Genomic DNA, 25994 nt, shown 5'->3' with positions numbered 1-25994 from the left:
ACACGCTCCTCGGGCCGGTGGGTCTTTTTAAAGGTAACATTGAATAACACTGAGTTTATAGAGAGTACAAAAAGTACCCTATTAATTTTAAAGCTGTACCACTGTTCTTGTACTCGAGAGCGAACTTTGGGAAATGATTCCCAAGCTTAAGGTACATTTCTCTAGTCCTACGCAACGCTGATGCATTTGTAGTATTGAAGCGTTTCGCTCGAGTAAAACGTCTTCTTTCTTTCATTAGCTGTCAGTTGTTTGGTTAAGGCAATTCTTCGATCATATACCCGGTAATCGGGTACGGCTTTTGCATGGAGTTGCTTATAGCCTGCCCGCCGGTCTGAAATTTTGACACATTTTCCACGGAATGCCATATTGAAGCTCTTAAACAATCTATGATTGTTTGGAAAATCTAAGGGATACCGATTTCGTTTTTGGTTTCTTATTTAATTCAGAATTTTCTGAGGTTGAGTATGAGTATACTAAATTAAAATCGCCATGTCCTCGGCCCGGCCTATTCTCGACATCTACAATTTATAGTCGGAGTCATAGCCCGAAATTTTTGTACAATTTCGACGGAACAACTTAGCAATGGGACCTCCTGAGATTATTTTACGATCTTTCAGAAATGCCAAGCGATTCTCAAAACTGTGGACGAATCTTCGGAGCAATCGCTTCATGGTCATTTGTGTCAGACTCACTTTGATAAATGATTGGGTGACTTGCCCGTGTTCTGCTTCCGTTTCTTTTGGTATCACAAGATCACAAAGCTTTATTGTTTTCATTACATTCCATGTTATCTAAGTATCATAATAATTGGAGACCTTAGTAAGTCTCGGTTATTCATAGCGCGACATGTCGGGGAGATATTCCCTTTTTTAGTCTTCCACTCCGATAACGGCCACCACACCGCACGATTCTCGGAATCGAAATCGAAACCGCTGCATCACCATTACAGAAAAACCACATTACGTTTACGGTGTATACCAGAGAAATTTTAAAGTTATATCATTGATTCCCCGATTAGTCCTCGTCGTTTTTCGAAGAGTCTTCACCTATCCGGCCTAAATACTGACTATGTTCTTGAGTAATCGCAGAATACCCTCTCACTGCTGGAGAAAATCATCGTCAAAGCAACGACTGTCACTCCTTCTATACTACAAGTACGGAGCTTAATTGAGAAAACCACGACGGCAACGGCAACAGCAAAGTCGCTAAACAAAAGGTTTAATGAGAACAATGGCTGTGCACGTGCGTTATGATTCTTGGTGCATTTCTTTGCCGTCCTCTGCAAAACAACAACGTCAACGGCCAAATTCTGCGTTGTCTGGAGAACGTGAACCACGACGACTAATTTTTCACATTTACAGTGTTTTTGTAATTCCTTGCAAGAGATCTCATCGATATGGAGACGGTAGGGCAGCTTTGAAGCAGTGATATCTGCAAATGTTGTATGTCTAAAGAAAGACTACTCTTAAAGAATGAATTCTTTTTCTAATGATGCATCTGGTTACTAATTAGACTCCTTATTTCTACATGCAGGATTCACTACATGCAGATGAGCATTCGAAGCCAGGATACAAGTGAGAGGGAAAAAACTACCAGCTACAAAATACGCCTGTCTCAACATGTTTTGCTTTGAATAATACAATATTGTTCCCCGCGTTATTTCGTCAAAGCTGTTGCGAAGCATTCTGAGTTCATCATATCAAAGACTGGTGACCAGAAAATCAAGCCGAGCATGTTTTGCTGTAAGTTGGCACCTCGAAGACAACGCAACTTAACAAACAAAGGATTGGCAGTCAATTGTACCTTTTCAAAGGAAAAAAGGATATAGTTCTTGATCCAATTTTATAAGCCTAAAACTCATACAAAGCCCCATACAAACTCTCACAGTACTCTCTGGATACCTACTTAGTGTGTGTGCTTGGTTGAGCGAGTCCCACAGTAGCGGAGAGGACATGCAGGGGTAGGAAACAACTTGTAGACAAGGTAGAAACTACAGTTCTTTATGTGAATGATTTGGTGTCTGGGGCAACAATCAGTTACAACATGTGGCGACCTAAAACAGACTTTTATGCTCAGGATATTGAATGTGACATCTAAAGGTTTGTGGACACTCATTCGGTAATCTTGTTCCTGCAGCTCCTTGAAAAGGATACCAGGTGTCAGGGCTGGACAGCAATTGATAACCGTCACAAAATAGATTCGAAGATTCTGTATAGTTAATATTTCTATCAGAGCTGTTTAGACACAGACATTGCGAGAGGGGGAGAAAATCACATGGATCAACTAGAAAAATCAAACGTGTCTGGTGTGTTTAGAGACTTAAAGAAAGAGTAAAAACGGTAAAATGTGTTGATTTATTGATCAATCAAAAACATTAGTTCATTTCACTCCTCACAAATTTTGCTTGGCGTTTCTGCCTGAAAAATTCACACTGAAGCGAATTGCCAAATTGCGATAAGAGACTCTTTGTAGAACCCTTCGTCGCGTTTTCTATAAAAAAAAAAACCGTAACGTTGCTTCGGCGAGATATCTTCAATAGGAGTTGCGAAGTCTTCCTGGTTTGAAACCATGCTGTGAGACACTTAATAAAATTTCATTGTTTTAATTCTGCTAATCCCTAAACAGTGATACTTGAGTTGCATGCTTTGTTGTAGGTTCAGTTGTTTAAGTTGCATATTGTAAACTAATAGTTTTCTCACGTTTTTCACCGATATAAAACTCATGTCTAAAAAAAAAAAATAAAACTGTATTTGTAAATACTGTCAGGCGAGTTTTGCTAGTTGCGAACGTAACAGGATTTGTTATATTTGACGCTTGGATATTGTGTTAGACTACGAGTAGCCCCTCTTTCGCTTTTTTCGCCGTGCGTGACGCGATAGAAAAACGCGGGAAGAAAATCGTTTCCCCTCAACCTCAATGACATTGAGGGTCTCGGGGAAACAAAACTCAGTGTTTCCCTTGGTGCCAGTCATAAAGTGCTTATTTTTGCACTCAGATTCTATGGCAGAAAATTAATGATACCCTCATTGTAAAACATTGCAAAGAGTGTGTGGAAGAGAAACTAATGATGTTTTGTTTAATTGTGAAATTCTCTTTGCTCAGGTGATCAATATGTCACCTGCTTAAGCTCTGTGTCTTAAGAGTGAAGGAAGTATCATTAATGGTTTTAAACATTCATAACCTTACAGTGTGTGCTTTTTTAATATGTCATAGTCATTTATATGTTTTATGGTTGGCTGCAGTATCAAGCAACTCTCCCTTCTGTCAGTAGTCATCATATCTTCTCAGGCTTGCACAACTTCTAATACTCTTAACTCTTACTTTAAGCCTGGCTAAGCAGGGTGGTGAGTTGGGGGTTAAAGCACCAGCTTCTAGTGTCAACATTATGCAGTATCATTCTTATCCTTTTGAAACAATTTTGTCTCACAGACGCACTTTTAAAGTTATGGAGACATGAGGGACTCCGAGGATTGTACAAGGTGAGAGTATTGCCTGTCAAAAAATCTCATATTGCTGTTGTAAAGCTTTTTGTGAATATGATCTTTTCCTCAAGTTTCAGTTACGGCGACCATAATGATTTATGAACACTTGCGCTTGGGGCTCCAGTAGGTGTATGTTACTTTGAAGGTGTGGCACTGAGCATTACCATATTGCTGTAAGATACTGCAGTATGACCTTTTATATTATTAATGCTGATGATCATGGTCGTCACATTATTTAACAATTAAAGAGGCCTAAGCCGTGTAAAATTACACAGTGATAAAACACGACGGGCATTGGAGAACTCAAGGCAGGCGAGTGCTTTCTACATTTCTCAAGTGTTCTCAAATGCCCGGTGTGTTTTATCACAGTGTACTTTTACATGGCTTAGGCTTGATCATTTCCTTTATGATATAGAAGTAATGTGGCGAAAAACATTAAAACACGCTTTTTCTATGTTTTGTACTCTGATAAAAGATCGGTTTTTGACCAATCAGAGCGTGCGCAGGTATAAAAACTGATAATCGAGCCAAGTTGAGCCTCTCTAGTACAGGTGACAAAGGGCCAAACTGAGTGCCCATGTTATGGTAGTGTCTGTATCATACAGGGGGAGATTCTATGAATTCTGATTTATCTGATGACCGTATTGTGGAAGTTTCTCTGAGGAGGGGTGTGACTGTATTTGATGTGGTTCAATTTTAACTTTGGTTTAATTTTGTATTTTACATTGTTCTGCTGTATTCACGATAATATTATGATTACCGTAATGCAGGTCAAAGAAAGTAAAATATCAAATTTTACGAAGACTAGAATTGAACGAATTTAATAGAGGGGTATGGTTATGAGATCCAAATTTTAAAGTTCTTTGTTGTTTGTTTTTGTTCGCTTTTTTGGCCTTGACCTTGCACAAAACAATAATTTTTTACTACTGACCGAGGAACTGACCAATAGAAACGATTTTGCTGCGTAATTCATGCATCGTGTATGAGCGCAAAACAAAAGATTGTGCGCGCGCGGTCGTGGACCTTCCAATGTAGATCTTGGCATTTTTGTTTGCTCCTTTGATGTTTGCCGGGCTTCATAACCATTCCCCTCTGTTAACTGTAAATTGAACCACAACATATACATTCAAAATATACCTGTTAATATTTTTTGAGAATCTGCAAGCCTCTTCACGTAAAGTTTGTTTGATCTGCAGGGGTATGCACCGGGACTTGTTGGTGTTTCACATGGAGCACTGCAGTTTATGGCATATGAGGAACTTAAGCAGGGCTACAGCCAGTACTTTGGAACACCAATCAATAAGAAACTGTAAATAAATGTCATTGTTTGAATATGCATTTGAAACCTTAAGACTAAGATTGAAGCAAAGGTACTCCAACAAAACATGCAAGCAGACATTCAAACACACTATTGAAATAAGTCTGCAGTGCTTACAAGTGTCGATTACAGGCTAACTACTTGAAAGGAGAACAAACTGAATTGTCTTGAAAAAAGAAAAGGAAGACACCAAGCCTTTAAGGCTAGTATAAGTGTTAATAAATGGCCTGTAGTGGATTTCAAAAATAACCCTTAACTCTCTACTCAGAACTTAGCATATACATGTAGGTCAGTGATACTAGAAGCTGTGAGTATGATATGTTTTAGGGAATAGTATTTAAATGTAATTCTGTTCATTTAGAGGCTGAAAAAAAGCATTTAGAACGTGACTCAATTATTACTTTTTTCCTAGAACTCCACAGAATATCTCATAATTGCGTCATTGTCAAAAATCTTTGCCGCCACTGCAACGTATCCGTATCAAGTGGTCAGGTCAAGGCTTCAGGTAAGGACTGATCAGGCATTGTTTGATGTCATTCAAAATGGCGCAGCACTTCCCATGTAAAGCTTTTTAGACCAGAGGGCGTTTCAAGAGCAGTGGGTCATGGAATATATTGTATGGCTTTGTAGGACTGGTAACCAGTCTAGAGGAGGTTACCAAGGGAGGCACGGTATTCCAGAATGTGTGGTGTTCAACTGTTGAACGAAACTATTTGAGCTGCATGTACAGTAAAACCATTGCATTTTTCAGTTGTTCGTCCTTCGCTTATTGCAATTTAATGTTTAGGCTTTTAAAGTAAGTGCTGGTAAAGTAAGAAGGGTTGGAGGTGGGCTGGGACTCCCATTTGATTTGAAAAGGTCAGTGAGGATCGTCGTCTTGCTTAGAGGTGTAAATCACGGATTTTGGTCTCACTTAGGATGTTCACACTATTTTTTGCCGTCAGAGTATCTTTTAGGGTGCACTCTCGAGAAGAAATAAAAACAGAGAGGTAACAAGAAAAATGCTGTCATTTTCGTTTTAAATGGTATCTTTTGGCGATCAAATAAAGCGCGAGCCACGCGTCATGGGAAGAACAGACCTTATTTTAAAGAACATATTCAAAAGATGGCGGTATTTGCTGAGAGGAGGGCTCTATGTTAAGTCCCGATACCTGAACTGGACTATCGCGATTGTCAATTTTCCAATTTTAAGAATCAGTACACAATGGCCGAGTACAAAGGAGCAGTGGACAACAATGAAACAATGAAATTAAATAGTAAATAGTTATTGTGTTCGACTTAACCTAACAGTGGATGTTTGTTGACTGTCTGACAAATTAATTGTTGAGCAGTGTGGCTAGGGACGTTTGCAGTAGAACAACAAGGGAAGGGGCTCCTTTCTTGCCCCTCACGCCTGAAAAGATATAAGGCCCAAAGGGCTGAAAGTTCTCCCCACGCGGTGAAAAATAAAATCAAAAACCATTCAGTGGATAAAGTCAAGAAATTGTGATATTACAGACGATAAATAAAGAAGACAGCTCTCCAAATCTAAGGTGTGTGCGTTGTCCCAAAGTTGAGATATTCGTTCAAATGTTCCGCGCAATATTATAGAACCTAGTATGGAGCCGCCATGTTGGAGGACCTCCTTAGTTCTCCACTATAGCGGCCTGAAAATAGCGTAAACATCTGGAACTTACTTTGGCTATCTAGACAACTCATTATTTGAACCGAACCACAAAACATTTACAAAAGCACTTTTTTATAATACGTTAACTCCTAAAATGGCTAAAATTCACGAGATAAGTGTATATTTTTCGACAAACGCGATCTTAGCTTCATGCTACGCACCGCCATAACTCCGAAATTCAAAATGTGCTGGTTTCCAAACGACGCTATTGAACTGGAAAGTTGTAAACAGATATAAATTTAGTACCTCTTATACCTGATGAGGATAAAACCTTTAGGGGAGGCTCTTTAGTTTTGGATTTGAGAATTTGATGACGTCACGTGCACACTCTAGACGCAAAAGTATCTACATTACTCGGGTATCAGTACTAACCGGGTTCTCAGAATAGACATAACAAACACATGCTTTATCGCGCTGTAAATAAATAACAACTTTATTTCAGTGCCGATGTATTTAGCTTAACAAGGCTAATTGAGGACGCTCTAAATTACAATTTGTTGCAACAGAAAAAAATGGCAAAAAATATCGAGTATAAAATCTATCTTATCTAAATATACACAAAAATTTACTGAATTAAGATCTACGTAGAAAATATCTATTCAATCTACAGTATGTAACTGAAGAACGAATATACAAATGTCTTGCACTCAATTTAAAGTTCCCTTGTCAATTGCAAGAACGTCAATACCTATTTCTTATAGTAAGTTTAGTGAAATTAAAGGTTTTCATTTTCTAACAGATTAGAATTGGTACATAATTATGAAAATCTACAGTGCGCAAATAACCAGTGTCTGTAAACGAAGTTAACTTTGCATACGACCTTGTCCCTTGAGATACAGGAAAATGTCCGTTGTCGTTATTAACCGGTCTCCTTATCCTATCTCTTTATCTCCTTGTCATTATTATTGACAGCAGCGAAAAACAAAACTTAGTTAAGGTTTGACTGAGCTTCAGAGTTCGCGTTTTTTTTGAAAGGCGCAGCAATTCAACGAATCTGTCACTTGACGTGGTTAATAATGCTTGAAACAAAAATACCAGTGAAAGAAAGAGCAAAAATAATTAAATGTTACAAGCAAACACAGACAACAAAGCAGCAAGATGGAGCACAAAATAAAAACAAAACAGGTCACAAACAAAGCAAACAAGCAAACATTGAGACAAGATAATAAACATGAAAACTAGGAAACAGACATCAAAACAGGCAAACGAACAAACAAGCAAAGTAACAAACATAAACAAACAGACAAACAAACAAACAAACAAACAAACAAACAAACACGAAAACTAGAAATCACGAAAAAAAAAAAGATATTGCCAACAAACAAACCAACTCTTAACCAAATTGTGAAATCAATAAACAACCAAAGAAGCAACTAGCAACTGTCTGTCCTTATTTTTTGTTTTTTTATTTTTTTGTTTTTCAGAGTGACTCCAGCTTGTGCGCTTATCTGAACGATGACCTTTATACCACAAATGTTCCAACTGGACCCTTGGTTTGAGGAAAAGGATTTAATTGGAAGTGTCCATCGTTGAGGAAAAGTCTGGAAATGGACGCATAATTTTTTACCACAGTTTTAATATTAAAGACCACCTACAAATGAGTTTTTTTTTTTCTTACAGTGGATAAGAAAAGAGGTGAAAGACTCTCGAGGGACATTGCAATGGAGCTGGAATTTCTTCCCGTTTCATGCAACAACAAGCTGTATTGCTTGATGCATGTTCTTATTGGTCGTTCGTTGGTTACATGGTTGGTTAACAACTTGAGTCTGGTATGGTCGACTCAGGCTGAATGTTATCAATCTTGATATTGAACGATCTTTGGAATGCCTCTAAATTAGTTTTATCAGTAAAGTGTTGTACATGATATACTTCATTCCACGTGTAATGATTCCAGTGAGTGTGGAGTCACGTGTACTATAGTACTGCAGTTGTATAACAAGAATACAACTGGTAGTAAAAAAAATCCATTAAAAAAAATTCCTGCGCAGCTTGTACTCTCCCCTCTCAAAAAGGAAGAATGATAGAGAACAAACAAAAAATCCAGCTGTAAAGACAATATTTTGACAGGAAATTGTTGACTCCGTGCCCCTCATCTCCCATGATTTCTATAACATGAAACAATCTGTGTAGAAACACTTGTACGCCGTGAGCGACGGTCGAACTGAGCCTGCAAAGGTCCGGTATTGAGGCATCACCCCTCACCCCACAATATGATATTGTCGTTAATAAACGTTTTCCGCTTGGTCGTTTGTTTTTGTTTTTGTTTTTGTTTTTGTTTTTGTTTTTTGTTTTTTGTTTTTTTGTTTTTGTTTTTGTTTTTTTTTATAACAAACCACGTGATATTCTCTAGAGTATTGTTCTTTTATCCATATAAAAAATTATTTATTCACATGCACGGGACAATTTGAAAATTTGAAAGGAAGAATTCTCAAGAGTATCATCACATGGTCTGAAATGGGGACACAAACTACCCAGTCGGAAAAGGTATAATGCTGAGCAAATTCCTTCTCTAATTCCATTTGCTTGTTTTTCGGGTACCCGGGCCTGTTAGTAATCGCAAAGACAAAAAAAACCAATGAAAGTAAACGTAACAGCTGTCACTTAATGTCTAGGTTTTACAGTAAGGTCATTTGTAACTGGATTAGTCAGTGCTGCAGTAACGGACGTCACAATGCCCTGGGTTACCCAACCTGTAGATGTAGTAGGAGCCGCAGTTCTTTACTTGAATAGAGACTTGTTTGGCACAACAGCCTCTAAACGTACGAATGCAGACGTTTCTTGTGACTGTACCCTCCCCTACTGTGGGATGACTACCACTCAACCAGATAGGATAGGCTGTATCACAACGGAACTCCAGTGGACATGTGGTCACCATTTTTGTGCCTGCAGCTCCTTGGAAGCGATACCAGCCAGGGTATCGTCACATTTGCCGTAACCTTGTGTTTCGTAGTCATATCGTCTTTTTGCATCGGTCAGATTTTGGTAATTTTGCCAGTGACATCCATCAACTTAAGAAAATACAAAAATGTGTAAATAAATATGTGATAAACGGAGAAAGACATTTGAACAAGCACGAAAAAAGTAAATCAATGGAATACGTAATTAAGAATTGATTCATGCTTTAGCGTGCATCATAGAGTTGCTCGATGCGCAGTCGAGAGAAGTTCTAGCGTCTTTAATGCTCTCCGATGTTTTCGTTTAACGTGTGAAATACATAAAATAACTAAATTTCCATTGGTGTAAATCGCGTGAAATAGGATGAGGTGTACTAATAGAACATTGTCGTATTCTTGGTATTGGACTGGAACTGCAATCATGGACAAATTCTGTTGGAAAATTTGCCAAAACATGAACTTATAACCGTTATATCTACAAAATGAGTATCAGCCTCATTCCCCTTTCAATGTTGGAAAATGGTATAATGCAAACTTGTGTTGGACTAAAGTGTTATGTCAACATTACACAGGGGTAGGGAGGGGCAAAATTCGAAAAGAATGACGATTTCTAACGCTTGTGACCATTGTTGTAGCTTGGAATGGAGGCTCGTGTGGGCGAATATCATTAAAAGGAGATTAAAGTCATTTGAATTTGAAAATACTCCCCGCATTAGCCGAAGTCACAAGCTACAATCATGGACAAAAGTTTTAGGACAAATTTGCACTTTTGGCGCTTTAGCTCACACGCCAGAGGCGAATACAACTTCACCTGCCTAACCTCGCCCCCCACCTCCCATACAATGTTGAAAACTAGTACCTGCAATTTCACCCGATTTTCAACATTGTGTTGAGTGGGGAGGGGGGACAGCAACGAGTTTTTAAAGGATATAGCAGCGTTTTTTTTTTTTTTTTTTTTGGTCAAACGTCAGTTCTAAAACACAAATAATTCGTTATATTACATAAGTGTCCCAAGGACTTTTGTCCACGATTGTAGTTCCAGTCCAACACCGAGAATACGAAAATGAGGTGTGTCTTACCCATAATGGAGGATGAAGCGGATAGCGAATCCTTACGGACAGGTTGTAACTAACTTTAAGCAACGTAAGGATACTCATGTTATGAACCAAATTATATTGTACCTTCACAGGTTGCACCGTTCTTTACGAATTCATCTTTGCACCGGCAATAGTACGATCCATGAGTATTTCTGCACACAGACTTATCAACGGCAGTACATGGGTTGTTCTGTGCATCACACTCACGTCGGTTTTCTAACCCAACGGTTTTTGAAACCGACTCTGTGTGTTAAGCATTGTGAGTCATGCTCTGCTATTTTTTCTTCACTCGTACCCCGACCGTAGTGCAAGGGAGGAGTGGGTGGACAGGAGCACCCTCTGGGTTTTCGTTGTAGTAACACATGGAAAGTCATTTTTAGCATAATAATATCTCTTGGCTTGCTTAAAAGTATCTACAAGATAAGATGTTTTTTTGTTTCTCTTGTTACGACTCAAGATATCTTTTATACCTACCGTGTTCGCAGTTTTCGCCCTCAAAACCAGGACTGCACACACATCGATATTTCTTAGTTGTAAAACCGGACAGACAAGTTGCGTTGTTTTGGTACATCTCTTGGTTCTTTCCACTATGATTCTAAATGAAAGTAACAAGAAAACTAGTTAGCATATTCTTATTGATTTCCCGAGAATTTGGGAGCTGTATTTCGCGATTGCAGTGAAACAAATTTCACAAGTACGTTTAATTCCACGGCTTTCCCATTGTTTTAATCTCCCAGTTCCTTATCCGCGGACCCCGTTTCCCTAGAGTTAGTCTACAAATTAAAATTTGATGACTATACTTAATAGGTTTTGGTGAATTTACAAGCTGAAGATGACGGTGAATCGGAGGAAGAGTGCTAGTTAGTTGAAAACAAGACCACATAAAGACTGGATATTTTCAACGAAAAATAATCAACAATTATCAACGAACCAGTGACTAAATATCATTTAAAATTAGCCAAGGATTATTTCTTACATAATCTGGTGTTAAACTTCCCATAGTTTTTCGTGCTGTCAGTTTTTTCGCGAGTATTAATTTTCGTGATTTTTCCCGAATTTTAAGACTCGCAAAAAACGCTCGCGAAATTAACTACGGTAATAAATTTACGAAGTCAAGCAATTGCCTCATCAAGTGTTATTTGACCTTTGTCGACGTACTTTTGCGGAATTTAATGTTCTTTACCTAAGATCGCATCCTCAATTCGCGAAATAAAACCTCGCGAAATTAAGAACGCGCGAGGTTAAGTACGAATGACGTATCTTCGAATGACACGATACAGCTCTTCTTTGCTTTTTCAACTGAAATTCTGTTACCCGACAAAAGGCGGAAGAAAAAGGAGCTATTACTAAAGAAAACCCGAGCGTGATCTAAACCACTTGTGATAAACACGTAGGGGCCAAACCACCCCTCAAATGTTTCGTCAGTTCTTGGGTACTTCACATTATTTCGCATTACTTAAAAAGCATTGACTCTTTCTACACCAAACTTGGCAGATGGGCTGGAGACCTATTGCCAATTATATTTACGTGATAAATGTCAGTAAACGTCAAAGTTGTGACGTCACCGTGATGACGTCATGTTTTTGTCACTTTTGAAGTTTTTAATATGCATATTTTTTACAATGTGTTCGAAAGAGCACATCAAGGGGAGTTGAAACCTGAAAAACTCTGCAAAATATGGGGTCCCCCCTTGAGAAAAGTCCCCAAATTGGAGCCGTAATTTTGTTCCAGCAAATGCAGCTGTTGCACATGTGATGTGCCAGATGACTAAAGCAAATGTAAAGAAGAAAATCGGAAAAAAAAATTATCCCTTAGTGCCATTGCGCTAAAATTAGTTTTGTTACGTCATAACCTGTGACGTCACCCGTTTTTTCCTGTTACTACCATCCTAAAAAGCCGAAAATCAAATTTCTAAAACCATACGATTTTTGACAACATCAAGCTTTCTATTTTTCTAGATTATTAGCCTTCCTATAATAAAGCTAAATAAATCAACCAGACACTGACTTAAGAAGGACAGTATAGTTAAGCAGATTCCGGGGGGGGGGGGACAACAAAAAAATATTTAATTTACCATATCTCAAAAAATAATCATCATGGCAAAAAACAGTTTTCGGCATTTTACTCCTCAAGTCAAGGCCTTTCCAATGACACAATCTTTACATCAGATTTTACAGAAAATTATAGCACGTTTTGGTGGCGTCATCAATTATGACGTCATAATCTGACATTCTGTCACAACTTCCAAACTAAAATAAACTGGAGAACAAAGAAACCTCATCTGCCAAACTTGGTTCAGAAATATATAAACCAAGCAAATATAGCCTTCATGAAACATTAGGGGGGTGGTTTGGCCCCTACGTGAAAATATTGGGATATTTTGCGCACATCGCCAAATTCCTACCGAAATTTACATGAAACCTATAGCGACAACGACTCTTTAGCCTTAAGAGTATTTTGTTGCATCACAATATCCTATATCGATCGCAATATTCTGAAATTGATTGGCAGCTGCCTCGAGAGAAGGCTGACGGTGTTTAGACTGGAACGATGCTACTCGTAGTTACTCATAGTTGCTTACTTCGGCGCCGCGATAGTAGTAAAGCTGGTCGTCCTTCAGATCCCTGTCATGCTCCAAGTGAGTGGAGTTATTCAGCTCACATTCATGTGTTCCATCAGGATCTTTGTTCCTAATATTAAGACTGACACAGTTTGCATCTAGGTAGCAACGGTATTCACACTCGTCCAAGTCACTGACAATCATTGTTTTTATCCAGTGGTTCACTAAACGTTTCTCAGCATAGAAATAGTAGGCTGGAAAGAACAGCTCACGCCCTTCATCTGAAAAAATATACACATGTTTATCTTAAGAGCTTACAATAAATAGACGAAAATTTAAAACAGGCTTTTAAAGTCTGAAACAAAAATCAATAGGCAAACATTTCAAAAAGAACAGACTTACTGAGGAATGAGTGATGAGGGACTATTTACATAGTATCTTTTATAAACATGCAGTATATCTTTATTTCGATTTACTCTGATCTCCACGCACAAGATTAATTTTTCGCCAGACCTTTGTCTAAACAAATCGATGAAACTATAATTTCTAAATGGTTCGTTATTGTTGAGATACCAAATGTGAAATAACTCTCTGAAAGGGGAGTTAAAAGTGTAGTCGTAATTTTCTCTCCCGCTTGCTAAGTCCTGTAAGGATCCGAGATAACTGCATGATGTATTTCAGAGTTTACCTTTCAGTGTCATCGCTTTTTATGAAGAATTTATGACAAAATCTGATAGTAAATCGAGAAATTTCAGTTTCTAGTGGACCAGAATAATTTTTAGGTCCTTTTCAGTCCCTTTTACATTTTCTTAAAGCCAAAGATAGTATTAAATAGTTGCCTTGAGTAACATTGGTAACATTTTATTTGTAAAAACTAGAGAAAATAAATTTCAAAGTTCAAAGAAATAGTGCTAACGCAGGTAAAATTTTATCATAAGTTTCATTTCACCAGTACTTTCAAGTGTTTTTTCGATATGAGCTGTTGTTAGAAATCATTTATTTTTCAGAAGAATTTTAAATTAGTCAAACAGAAATTTGCAACACGATGTAAATAATCTCAGTACAAAGTGTCTGTCCACATGTTACTCGTACCTCAGGTGAATTCCTGAGGTACGACGCTGATGGTTAAATCGTTTATTTAATGTTTGAATGAAATTGCAAACTACAAATATTTTGAAGACTGGACACCTCGAAGCGTAATTTAGTGAAAATTAGCGAAGAACGTAAAAAGGTCTAAAACTTAAAATCGATTTTTAAAGTGCGAGTGACGGCCGGTTTGTTTTTTAATCTTTCCCTTGCCCATATCAAACGTAAATTCTCCTCTGTAAGCATCGCATATTTCTCAGTTACTGTCTTGTGAGAATTTGGTGGTATATCAATATGATATCCACGTTGCTTTTGCCACCTGTCTATTCGGACAGCCTATTAATATTCTAACAATAGAGAGTGCTGATCAAGCTTTTTAAATTTAGTTTCAAAAACTAGTAGTTGTGGAACCCGAAATTTCGCTCTACTGCAGAAGAAGGAGCCGTCCCCTTGAAATATTAGCTTTTGTGGACTGATACGTCAGATCAAGTCTTATGGAAAATTTCCTTGCTACAGGACCGAAATTACATTGCCTTAAATTTGAAAATGATTAATTAATACGAGACACGACTTCTACGTTGGATTTACATCATCATCGGTTTTAATCTTTGGCAAGTTTTTACAAAATAATTCCCATTTAATTCCATAACAATTTTACTATTACGTCTAGACCCCGGCAAACTTCTCTTTAGAATTTGCGGTTAAACAACTTCTGCTAAGAGTATTGTTATTTCAAATTAGCGGTGGGTAATGATGAGAATCACGGCAATTTTAGTCATTACACTGTAAGTGAAAAATAGGATAAAATTCTGTATTCTTATCGAGTTTTTTTTTTTTTTTTTTACGCATTTTTCTGATACGTTCACGAGTGTTTCTGTAACTTGGTCCTGAACCACAGAAACAAACTGGAACATTATCACTATCTGGGCCAAGTCTTCTTTATTATTTAATTTTTGAAGAACAGCAGCTTTTAAATCAGTTTATTCTGTGATTTAGTTATACTTTTTGTATTTTAAATTGATTTTATCTCTTATCTATGATATTTTTATTCGTTATATTATCTCATAATTATGCCATAGTTTTAACATCCGTATTGTACATAATTTTTAGAGTGCCACTGGTTTCTTAGTATTTTTATACTATTTTAGTGCCACCCTCTTTAAATAAAGTCTTTACTTACTTACTTACTTACTTACTTATTAAAACTTTCGTGAAATCACCAAAAAATGCTTTACGTAATATATCTAGTTTCAAGTTTCCTTGGGCGCTTATCACTCCTTAATTAAATTAAGCACTTTAAGACTCTTTCGGTTTCGCACTTTAACACTCCTTAACTTACGCACTTTCAGACTCCTTCAATTGCGTTCTTTAACACTCCTTAAATTCCGCACTTTAAGACTCCTTAAATAGCACACTTCAAGACTCCTTAAATTTCGCACTGTAAGACTCCTTAAATAGCACACTTCGAGACTCCTAAACTTGCGCACTTCGAGACTCCTGAAATTGCGCATTTTAAAACTCCTCGAATTGCGCACTTTAGGATTCTTTAAATTGAGCGTTTCAGGCTCCTTAAATTGTGCACTTTAAGACTCCTGACATTGCGCACTTTAAGAATCCTCAAATTTCGCACTTTTAGACTCCTGAAATTGCGCATTTTAAGACGCCTTAAATTGTGCACTTTAGGACTCCTTAACTTGCGCTCTTTAAGACTCCTTAAATAGTGCATTTTAAGACTCCTTGAATTGCGCACTTTCAGAGTGTTTAAATAGCGCACTTTAAGACTTCTTAAGTTACGCAGTTTAAGATTACTTAAACAGCGCACTTTAAGACTCCTTAAACAGCACGATTTAAGACTCCTTAAATTGTGCAGTTTAAGGCTTCTTATGTTACGCACATTAAGACTCCTGAAATCGCGCAATTTAAGACACCTAAAATTACCCAATTTAAGACTCCTTAATTTGCGCAATTAAACACTTCTTAAATTACGCACTTTAAGACTCCTAAAATTGCGCACTTTAACACAACTTAAATACCGCACTTAAAGACTCTTTGAATAGCGCACTTTAAGACTTCTTAAATTGTGCACTTTAAAGCCCCTTAAATTACGCACATTAAGGCTTTTGAAATTTCGCAATTTAAGGCGTCTTAATTTGTGCAATTAAACAATCCTTAAAATACGCACTTTAAGACTCTTAAAATTGTGCACTTTAACAATCCTTAAATTGCGCATTTAAGACTCCTTAAATTGTGCACAATAAGACTCCTTAAATCGCACACCATAACACTCCTTAAATTGCGCGCTTTAACACTCCTTGAATTGCGCGCTTTAACACTCCTTAAATTTCCTCTTGTTATAATACATATTCAAGCAGCTGACTATTACCCACTGCATGATCTTGAATTCACGTTGATTTATACTATGTTTTAAATTCCTTTTCCTCGGGAAAAAATGCAAGAAAATGAAGAAAAATCAAAATATGAATTCTCTTTACTCGTGCCATCACAATGTCAACAGCACTTTCTCGGGTTTTGTGTTTGTATCGCATTATACAAGGAAGGCTTGTACATGAACGAACACCAAACCGAACAAATAAATATCAGATCAGAGTTCTTTTGTCTGCTCAAAATTTGCCTGGCTTGTGGGTGGTTTTTGAGAAACAGCAGCAACTTCCTCTGAGATCTTTGTGAGTTGCGATCGACAGGCCAAAATAATGCAGAGTTGATTATTCTACTCGCGCTAGGAAACGGACTGTTTTAATGAAAAGCATGAGCCGTATATACATGTATCACAAAGTAAAATCAGGTTAAAACACAAGATAAGAAAATTGAAGTAATTTGAATTTGGTAAACATGGCTGATGCACGTATCTTATACATGATATGGTATTCAGATGACGCACGTATCTCATACAGGATATTGTTTATTAGACTTAAAAAGATCGAGTGACTGTCCAAGGATTTACAGTAAGCACTTCCAGTTAACTGTTAGACACATTTTCCAATGAAGAGGAAAATGCTCAGCATTAACCTTTAATCAAGTAAACATGGTTTCTTCAAACTGTTGTCATTTGCGTTTTTATGTATTAGAGGTAAAGCTAGTTTAAGATTTGTCTCACTTCCTCGTTTTACATGCTGACAATGCGGCACTTTTTGGAATTATTTGACTGGTTATGAAGACAAACGCGTGTAGGATTCTATCACATCGCTTCCAAATCTACGGCTAATCAGAGATCATCAGCGAATGTCTTGGTTCCCGATTCAACCGGTGGACTACAGACTAATTCTCCATCACAAAGAGAAGTAGATAGGCTTGCTTACATATCACTTAATTTTCAAAAGACTATTGTGACAATATCAGTTTATGCTACGCTTGATTTTTTTTATTCTCGTCATACGTCCGCGCTTGCCAGGATTAATGCGGTACAGAGAGATACGGTACTGACTCAGCGTAAGACAGAATGGAAACAATGTGATGCCTATTCGAACATATTAGTCTAAGTATAATTTTCGGCATTCGTTCATTCAGAAGAGATGGTATTACGGTGGCAGACAAGTTGGACGTACTGAAGAAACATCGCGTAAAAGTTGCGACTCTTCTTATTTATTAAAATTCAATTTTGAGAAGATATTTAAAACAGTCGCACATACACAGAAGTTTGCAATACCATGTAAATAATCTCGATACATTTTTTTTTTACCATTTGTTACTTGAACTTCTGGTGCATTCCCTCTTTATAACACATTGGACACTGATGTTGGGACACCCAAGTTGTAATTTAGTGGCAATTAGTAAAGAACGTAAATTGGAATCGACTTTTGAAAGTGCGAGGGACGGCATGTTTTTTTAATCTATCCGTCCCCGAGATCAAGCGTAAATTCTCATTAGTAATCATGATACATTTCTTAGTAATTGTCCTTGTGAGGATTTGGTGTTACATCAATATAATATCCATGTTGTCCTTGCCGCCTGTCTATGCAGACAGCGTATTAATATTCTGATGAGAAAAGAGGTGCCTATTGGCTTTTCAAGTTTTGTTTTAAATTAATAGGTTTGGAGCTCGCGTTTTTCCCAGGTTATAGAAAAAGAAGAAACTGTTCCCTCGAATTATTAGCTTCTGTTTGGTCGGCTAATAAGGCTTATTATGTTTTAGGAAGAAGTTTCGTGCAACAAGACTGGAAATAGATTGCCAAGGAAATTGCTAATTATACGAGACACGACATCTACGTTAAATCTGCATCATGAACGTATTTTTTAGGTACAGTTGTATGTATGGCAAATTCAAACAGGGGTGGGTCTTCATCTTTGGCAGGTTTGGCATTTAATTCGATGATATTTTTACCCTTGCGTGAAGACGTCTTGCGTCAACCTCCGCTGAGAGAGTTATTATTTCAAAATTAGCGGCAGGTAAACATCACGATCACAGCCATTTTCGTTATTTCACAGTAAATAAAAATATAATAAAATTTGATGTTCCTATTTAGTTTCTTTTTATATACTTTTTTTCTGGTACTCTCACGAGCTTTTTTTCGAATTATTTGTTTCTATCGGATTATGGAAGTAAACCTTCTACAAGTACGAGCAGAAAAACCGAACAAGTAAATAATAGAACAGATTTCTGTTGCTTGCGCAAACTGGCCTGTATTGCGGGTGGTTTTAAACGAACAGTAGCAAATTAACTTCCTCTAACATGCAATTTCAATTTCAGGATAAGAAAAGGTAGGGAAGATTATGCTTCTCTTGCTAAGAGACCGACTATTTTAATTCAGGGCATGGATTATATACATATGATACAAAGTAAAATTATGTTGACATTAAAAGATATGAAAATTAAAGTAATTTGATAATTTGATAACTGAATTAATCCAATTTCGACATTGTTTTCAAGACTTAAAAGGATCGAGTGATTGTTCAAGGATTTACGGTAAGCACCTCAAGTTAACTGTTAGACACTTTTTCCAATGAAGAGGAAAATACTCAGCATCAACCTTTTATCAAGTAAACTCGGCTTTTTTTTTTTTTTTTTTTCTACTGCCGTCGGTTTCGTTTCATATTTTACAGGTAAAGCTGCTGAATTAAGAGCCGCTTCACTTCTTCGTTCTAGATTTTGACAATGCATCATTTTTTTAGAATGAATTGGTTATGAGCACAAATGCGTGTAGCATTTTATCACATCACTTCCAAATCTACGGCTAATCGGAGATCATCAGCGACCGTCTTGGCTCTGATTCAAACGAAAGACTTAAAACTATAACCCTTGATCTCGAAGAGAAGCAGATGGCCTGCTAAGATATCATTTAAATTACAAAATTGGTCAGAATATCGTGACATTAACAGTCTGTGCTAAGCTTGATTTTCTTTATTCCCGTCACATGTCCGCACTTGACAAGATTAATACAGCACGGCGGAGAGATATGGGGCTGACTTTGCGAAAGACCGAATAGAAAGGGTTTGATGTGAATTCGAACAAATTAGGTATAATTTCTGCCTATTGATTCGTTTCCCAAATTATCAAGAATCCTTCAACAGCCATCTTATGCTAAACTGAAGAAAACTTAATTAAGATACTATCTATATAAATTACAACTCGGGTAAATGGTACATTTTCAAACTCACCCTGCGCCCGAGTTGGACAGAGGATTACTGAAATCCGTGGCACGAAAACGAAAAGCAGAGAAACACTCATTCTTAAATTGCGACGGATGTCTTTATCTAATCACTCTCAGATGCAAGTCAATATAATATCGAATAATCACCGGTGATGTCTAGTCGAATTATGCTGAAACAAAAGCTAACAACGACTAATGAAAGATGGCATGATATGACTCACAGTTAAAACAACGCTTTGATGTCAGACATAAGCCAATCATGTCACTTTTTCGCGTGACGGATGACTCAGCAGACCACAGCACGTATATGCTTTAATTCTGTTCTAATTGCACATTTGTAATGAGGAAAGAGGATACTGTTATTTAATTAATTTGTTTACCGAGGTTGGCTGAATACGTCTAAAGGATAGCGATAGTTGTGTAAATGTGAAGTTTTTCTTTATTCGAAATAAAAGACATAGGTAAGCTAATTCACTGTCTTCAAGCGATATTAAAAGGGATTTTCTGCAGTTAAACCTTGGATCCCAGATGAAAATAAACTTCAAAAATTCCGGTTTTTCTTATCGCAAATAACTACGCGCAAGATGACTTCGCTTCAGATTCTTGCTATTTCTTCTCATCGCATCAAGCTTCTTGATTGGTATAATCTCATTAGTTTAAATGTTATTTTTGTGAACGGGGTGGCTTATCAAGTTGATATCGTTAATGATTTCCCTTTTTCATCCCGCGTGTTTTCCCTGAAATTGTTTCATTCTAAATGAGAAATTCTCGTTGTTTAATACCCAGATCAGACATGTCTAAGAATATTGGGAGTGAAAGGTGCTCCGAAATCAGTAAGATTTACGATGCAATATCATCTAGTCAGAGTTTACACTTTTTCATAATGTCTTAAAACTTTGCGTTTTTGCAATTTCGCTTTTTGACATCAAGTTTCTGTTGATAGCTCCCAGACAGCAATTTTTCCTCTAAAATAAACCAAGATTATCCCTTTTTGCATGTAGCATGATGACCATGACCCCATGTTGCCCAAAAATCTCTTTAAGTCTCCAATAGGTGAAGAAGGAGGGAGATAAAGATTGTCAAATGGACTTAGTTTAGCTAAACCACATGTTGTCAGTGTAGAAGAAATTGTGATCATTATGCGACCAATGTTTATATTCACAGTTTGACTTCGTCGCTCTTAAAATAGTTTATATTTCTATTGAAGAAGAATTCGCGGAAGGGTTGTGAGAGAAACAGAGCACAGGGTTAGGGACAGATTGAGGTGGAGAGAAGATGTTGTGGCCCTATATGCCACGTGGTGAAGCGGACAGTTATTAGTTATAAAGTTTACCCGGCAGGTTGATGTCGTTGCCCGGAGTGTGGCCGTCACCATGTCAAGGGTGCGAGTTGGAGCGTTCAATGTATGTGTGAACCAGTACAGGCAGTCAGCCATTCACCAGTTGCCTGGCACGAAGATGGACCACATCGCTGTAAAGGTGCTACCACTATAAACCCTTCACCAGACACCCCCCATGGAACGAAGAGGATTAAGTTAATTTAGTTTTTACCTGCAATCATGGACAAAATTCTTGAGACAAATTTGCGCTCTTGGCACTTTTGTACACACGCCAAACAACAGTCACGAGTGAAAACAACTTCACCTGCTTAGCCTCTTCCCTTACCCTACCTAGAACAACAACAATTTTAGCGCTGTCTAAAGTTTTGTTAGTTGCGAAGAAAAAGACTATCTGATATCGTGTCGTTTAAGTAGGACAGTTTTGACTGGCGCTCGTACTGTGGGCTCAGTCTCCGTATGCAAAATTAACAACAGGGAACGAGAACGCTACTAATCAGAAGTTTTAAAATGAGCAAAACAATAGCTATACACGTGCATTACAATTCTTTGTACATTTCTTTGCCACCCTCTACAAAACGAGAAATTGAAATGACCAAGTTCTGCGTACCCTGAGGGACGGAATCGACGACGGCTAATTTATCGTATTTCAATTTGGAATTGAAAGCTGTCATTGCATATTTAGCATGAGCAGGTTTTAGAGCCATTGGCGAACTAAGCAGATCTAGCCAATCGGGAATTTCGCTGGTACTCTTTAAGCTCAGTTTTGACCAGGCATCGTCCTCGGCGTTGCCGTTGCCGTCGTTGGTTAAGCTATTTAGGGAGTTTTAGCAATGACGACGGCGACGCTGAGGACGATGCTCGTCGAAAATGTATTTATATTTTATCTTCGAATGTTGCAACTGTGTAAATCTGTTCAGTACGCCTCTCGGTCTAAAAACTTGGTCAGGCCAAACATGCACCGACAGCTTTCAATTCCTAAAGAAGGCACGAAAAATTGGCCAATGCGGTTCGTGTTCTCCAAAATACGTCGAACTTGGTCATTTCACGTCGCTGTTTTGCAGAGAACGGCAAAGAAATGTGCATAGATTTATATCATGGTCGTCAGACACTAGACGAGTTTTTGTCGGCCGATATAAAAATCTTTATTGTGTGAAGATTTTACGGTGAATTCAGACAAGTCTGCGACAAGATCGGGGTTTGTCGGGCGATATCTGATAGTGCTAGATCTCAAAATGTCTTGTCGGGCTAGTGTGCGGTGGACGAAGACAATTTGATGGGGCTCGCGCGCCCCTCAACTAATTGGGAAATGTCTTGACAGTCACGTGAGTGGATTGGCCGCCATCTTAATTTTTGGATGACTCGGCACCAAGCCTCAACGCGGTTAGTCGCGACAAAAACTCGGCTAGTGTGCGGCAAGCTGATGGCCCGACAAATTTTAACTCTATTTGACCGCGACAAAAAAATCTGCAGTTCAGCGACAGAAAATCGGCTAGTGTGCGGCAGCCTTAACGCACGTGCACAGGATGATTGTTTTCATCATTAAACCTTTTGTTTTGGTGACGCCCTCGTTGCCGTCGCCGTCGTGGTTCGCTAAAGCTCCCTATAATAATTGATATTTTGTTTAGGGACGTTCCCGTTGCAGTTGCCCTCGTGGTGTTTTAAACTCCTTAATAGATAGCCAACGAAGCTATAATCACCTCATATCCAACGAGCGCGATTGAAGTAATTGTTTTATTAAAAATAGCCCCCACAATTATATAGAAAACTAAAGTAAAATGAAAATAAAAGCGACCCAAACAATTACGCGGCCGCTTGGCATATTTGTAGAGCAGGTTGTAACGGCTCTTGTTGTCTAATCATTCTGCAGTGAAACGAAAACAAAATGATTTCTAGCGTAGTACAAGTGAAAAACACCAGTCGTATAGGAGGGGGCATCTCGTTTATTGATCAGACATGAACAGCCCTAGCGTAGTTTATTGTTACAAACATAAGCGGCCCTAGGATACTTATTAATACAACAAATGTACTAAACAAAAAAAAAACTACCAAAAACAAAATTTCCAGAGTGAAGTGATTAAATACGGAGACGCCGTCGAGTGACAACTCCTAACGGACAAACTTCTTAAATATCAGCTTTTTATCATAATTACATAGCCTGCACACCAACGAATCTACATCGTGGTCCACAAATAACAACGCAAACAATTATGATGGATAACCCTATGAAAACTCTTGAATTGCAGTAAACACTGATCGAGATTTTAATAATTGCGTATATATACATTCAAACCGACCTACAATTTGACCGGTCCGGCTGGGCAGATCTGGCTATAGTAAGGTCACTAAACGCTATATAATTTCCGCCAGCCATTTTTCCCCACTAAGCCGACCAGTCAGTCACACCGCTCTGTAGGTCAGAATTTAGTGTACTTATGTGCCCGCTATTCATCTGCATGGACTTAACAGTGTTGTAATATAGATACCTGTATCATTCATATCAGTTTAAATAAGCACGACGGCGACGCCAAGGACAACGTCGATTAAAGAAAAAATGATTTTGAATTCTACCTACGAATTTCGCGGTACTCTAAAGTTATTTACTTTGTTTATCACTGTCAAAACTGTCAGGAAACTTAATCAGGGACACAGCGATAATTTCATGTTACAAAAATACAATACAATAACTTTATTCATGTAGCGAATATATACAAAGTTATATATATCGCTTTACAGTCATCAAAACAAAACTAAACACGTTCCCCAGACAAGGCAGAATTAAGTCATTTCACGTTGTTGTTTTTCAGAGGACGGCAAAGAAATGTACCAAGAATTATAACGCACGTGCACAGCCATTGTTCTGCTCATAAAACCTTTTGTTTATCGACGTACCCAGTGCCGTTGCCGTCGTGGTTTTCTTAAACTCCCTATTTAACTGAGTAAGACCGTTGATTGAAATATTAGTTGATCTATGCCCCTTCAAAATCTGTTTTCAGTCCGTTTTCCGGAGATGATCCGCGTTAAATGATGTGTCTTTTCACTGAAAACGTATAAAAAGCTTCCCGTCCACGCTACTATTTTCGTAGTACATTCCTCGTCCACACAAATTCACGCTAAAACGCTCCAAGAGGTTAATATGTGAAGAGCATTGTAAACACACAACCATAATCGGCGCCTACGATGTTATGTGAATAGCGTTAGCATTTTCGAAAGGATCTTTTTTCGGTGTCCACACTAATGCGATTAATACTGGCCAGTTTTTTAATTCATGTTGCAACATCACGCGACGGACGCGTTACACATCGAGCGCGCGCGCTAAGTGAGACATTAGCAAGTAGGGTTTGGTGCCGGTTGCTTTAACTTCACCTGCAGTTTACTCTCTTAATGGTCGGTAACCCCCTCTTTTTTTTTCATAGATCGCTTTAATAGCTGACTTTCGCCCAAGGTGAACAAAACACAGAAAAAAACCCGTAAGTGAGAAGTGGCAAATATTTCGCCTTTTTTCCTCTCGAGCGACCGAAGTTTTGTTCGAAGGAACGACATCAGCTGTGTTGAATTGAGTACGTACGTTTACCTGATCTAAATTAAAGTTCACTAATGTAGCTTATTTTGTCGCTGATAGTCACACGCTAAAATTGTTTAAAATAACATAAGCTTCTTAAACTCAGGGTCTTCAATGCGCCTTTATATTTCGAAAGATGCATGATGACCCACACCATTCTTTTCCTTACTGCATGGCAAGTTTTCGTTAAAAACAAAAACAAACAAAAACAAAACAAAACAAAAACAAACAAACAAACAAACAAACAAAAAGCTCGACGTAAGAACGAGCGCGAACGTCGTTAAATATTTTCACTCTGTAAAAGCGTGTATCCGATGACAACTGACGACCAGTATTCTTAATGGTCATAGCGTGGAATGCGATATTGGGCGAAAATCCCTCATCAGCTAGAATGGGGAATTTACTTCCGTTAATGAAGTTAAAAAATTAGGACAAGAAAGCAAAATTTAAAAACTACTTTATACAACGCTAAGAATAAATTTGAATTTAAAATTTTAAAAATTCCAAAATTTAAAATGTGTTCAAAACACTTTTCTCCAGCAAGTTTACGGGCGCGATTTTTTTTTCCTCTTTTCGTCATCTTCTCCTTCCTTCGATCTGATCCTTCTCATTTCATCGAGAAAAGTCAAACTTTAAACTCTTTCTTAATTTTTCCTGTTCTACAATTAGACATACCAAGGCTGGAGGCTAAATTGAAAACCTAACGGTTCATGTAGCCTCCAGTCTCATTACAAAAATAATAATAAAAAAAAATTTAAAAAATTAATGAAACAGTTACCTTATTTGAACAACCTTTCTTGAGTTTAAAGATACTGTAACTATATAGCCATATTCGTGGTGAGAAAAAAACAAAAAGATGTTTTTAGGTTGTTGTCAATATGAACAAATCGAGTTCCCTGGCATGGTTTATTTTTTTAACCCTTTTAGTCAAGCAAAACACGTCAGAGAAAACGGCCAGACACACTTTCTCGCTTCCTTTATGCGAAGCCTGACTTCGTACCCAATCACTTCGACTTTTGCGCACAAAAGAAAAGCTTTTGCTTCTCTGTCAGTGATTATTTGATATCAGTAAAATAGTTTTTCATCATCTAACCCGAAATTATGGAGAAAACTGGCCAATATCTAAATACCAAGCAATCTGCTATACTGCTACTGCTACTACTACTACCCTTTCTGCAACTTCATCTGCTGCTCTACTGCTACAGCTGCTGCTCCTGCTCCTGCTCCTGCTCCTGCTACTGCTACTACCACTGCTTCTTCTTCTACTGCTGCTATTGCTACTGCCACTGCCACTGCCACTGCCACTGCCACTGCCACTGCCACTGCCACTGCCACTGCCACTGCCACTGCCACTGCCACTGCCACTGCCACTGCCACTGCCACTGCT

At 38.0% G+C, this 25994-nt stretch overlaps 1 protein-coding gene across 1 annotated transcript; it reads right to left on the bottom strand.

Moving 5' to 3' along the window:
* Positions 1–10298: 10298 nt before the first annotated feature.
* Positions 10299–19786, bottom strand: LOC149104605 (uncharacterized). The gene is made up of 4 exons (XM_089271001.1): positions 19717–19786; positions 13039–13298; positions 10932–11052; positions 10299–10673 (listed from the first exon to the last, which is right to left on the bottom strand). Exons 1-4 carry the CDS (start codon positions 19784–19786, stop codon positions 10531–10533), a joined length of 594 nt encoding a protein of 197 aa, XP_089127127.1. The 3' UTR covers positions 10299–10530.
* Between the last annotated feature and the right edge of the window lie 6208 nt (positions 19787–25994).

This window comes from Orbicella faveolata, unplaced genomic scaffold (assembly GCF_042242905.1).
Source record: "Orbicella faveolata isolate gen_17 unplaced genomic scaffold, um_ofav_v1 contig_34, whole genome shotgun sequence".
In the NCBI taxonomy this organism is placed as follows: Eukaryota; Metazoa; Cnidaria; class Anthozoa; order Scleractinia; family Merulinidae; genus Orbicella; species Orbicella faveolata.
Note: the sequence above shows the minus strand (reverse complement) of the source record. Positions and strands in the feature narration are given on the sequence as shown.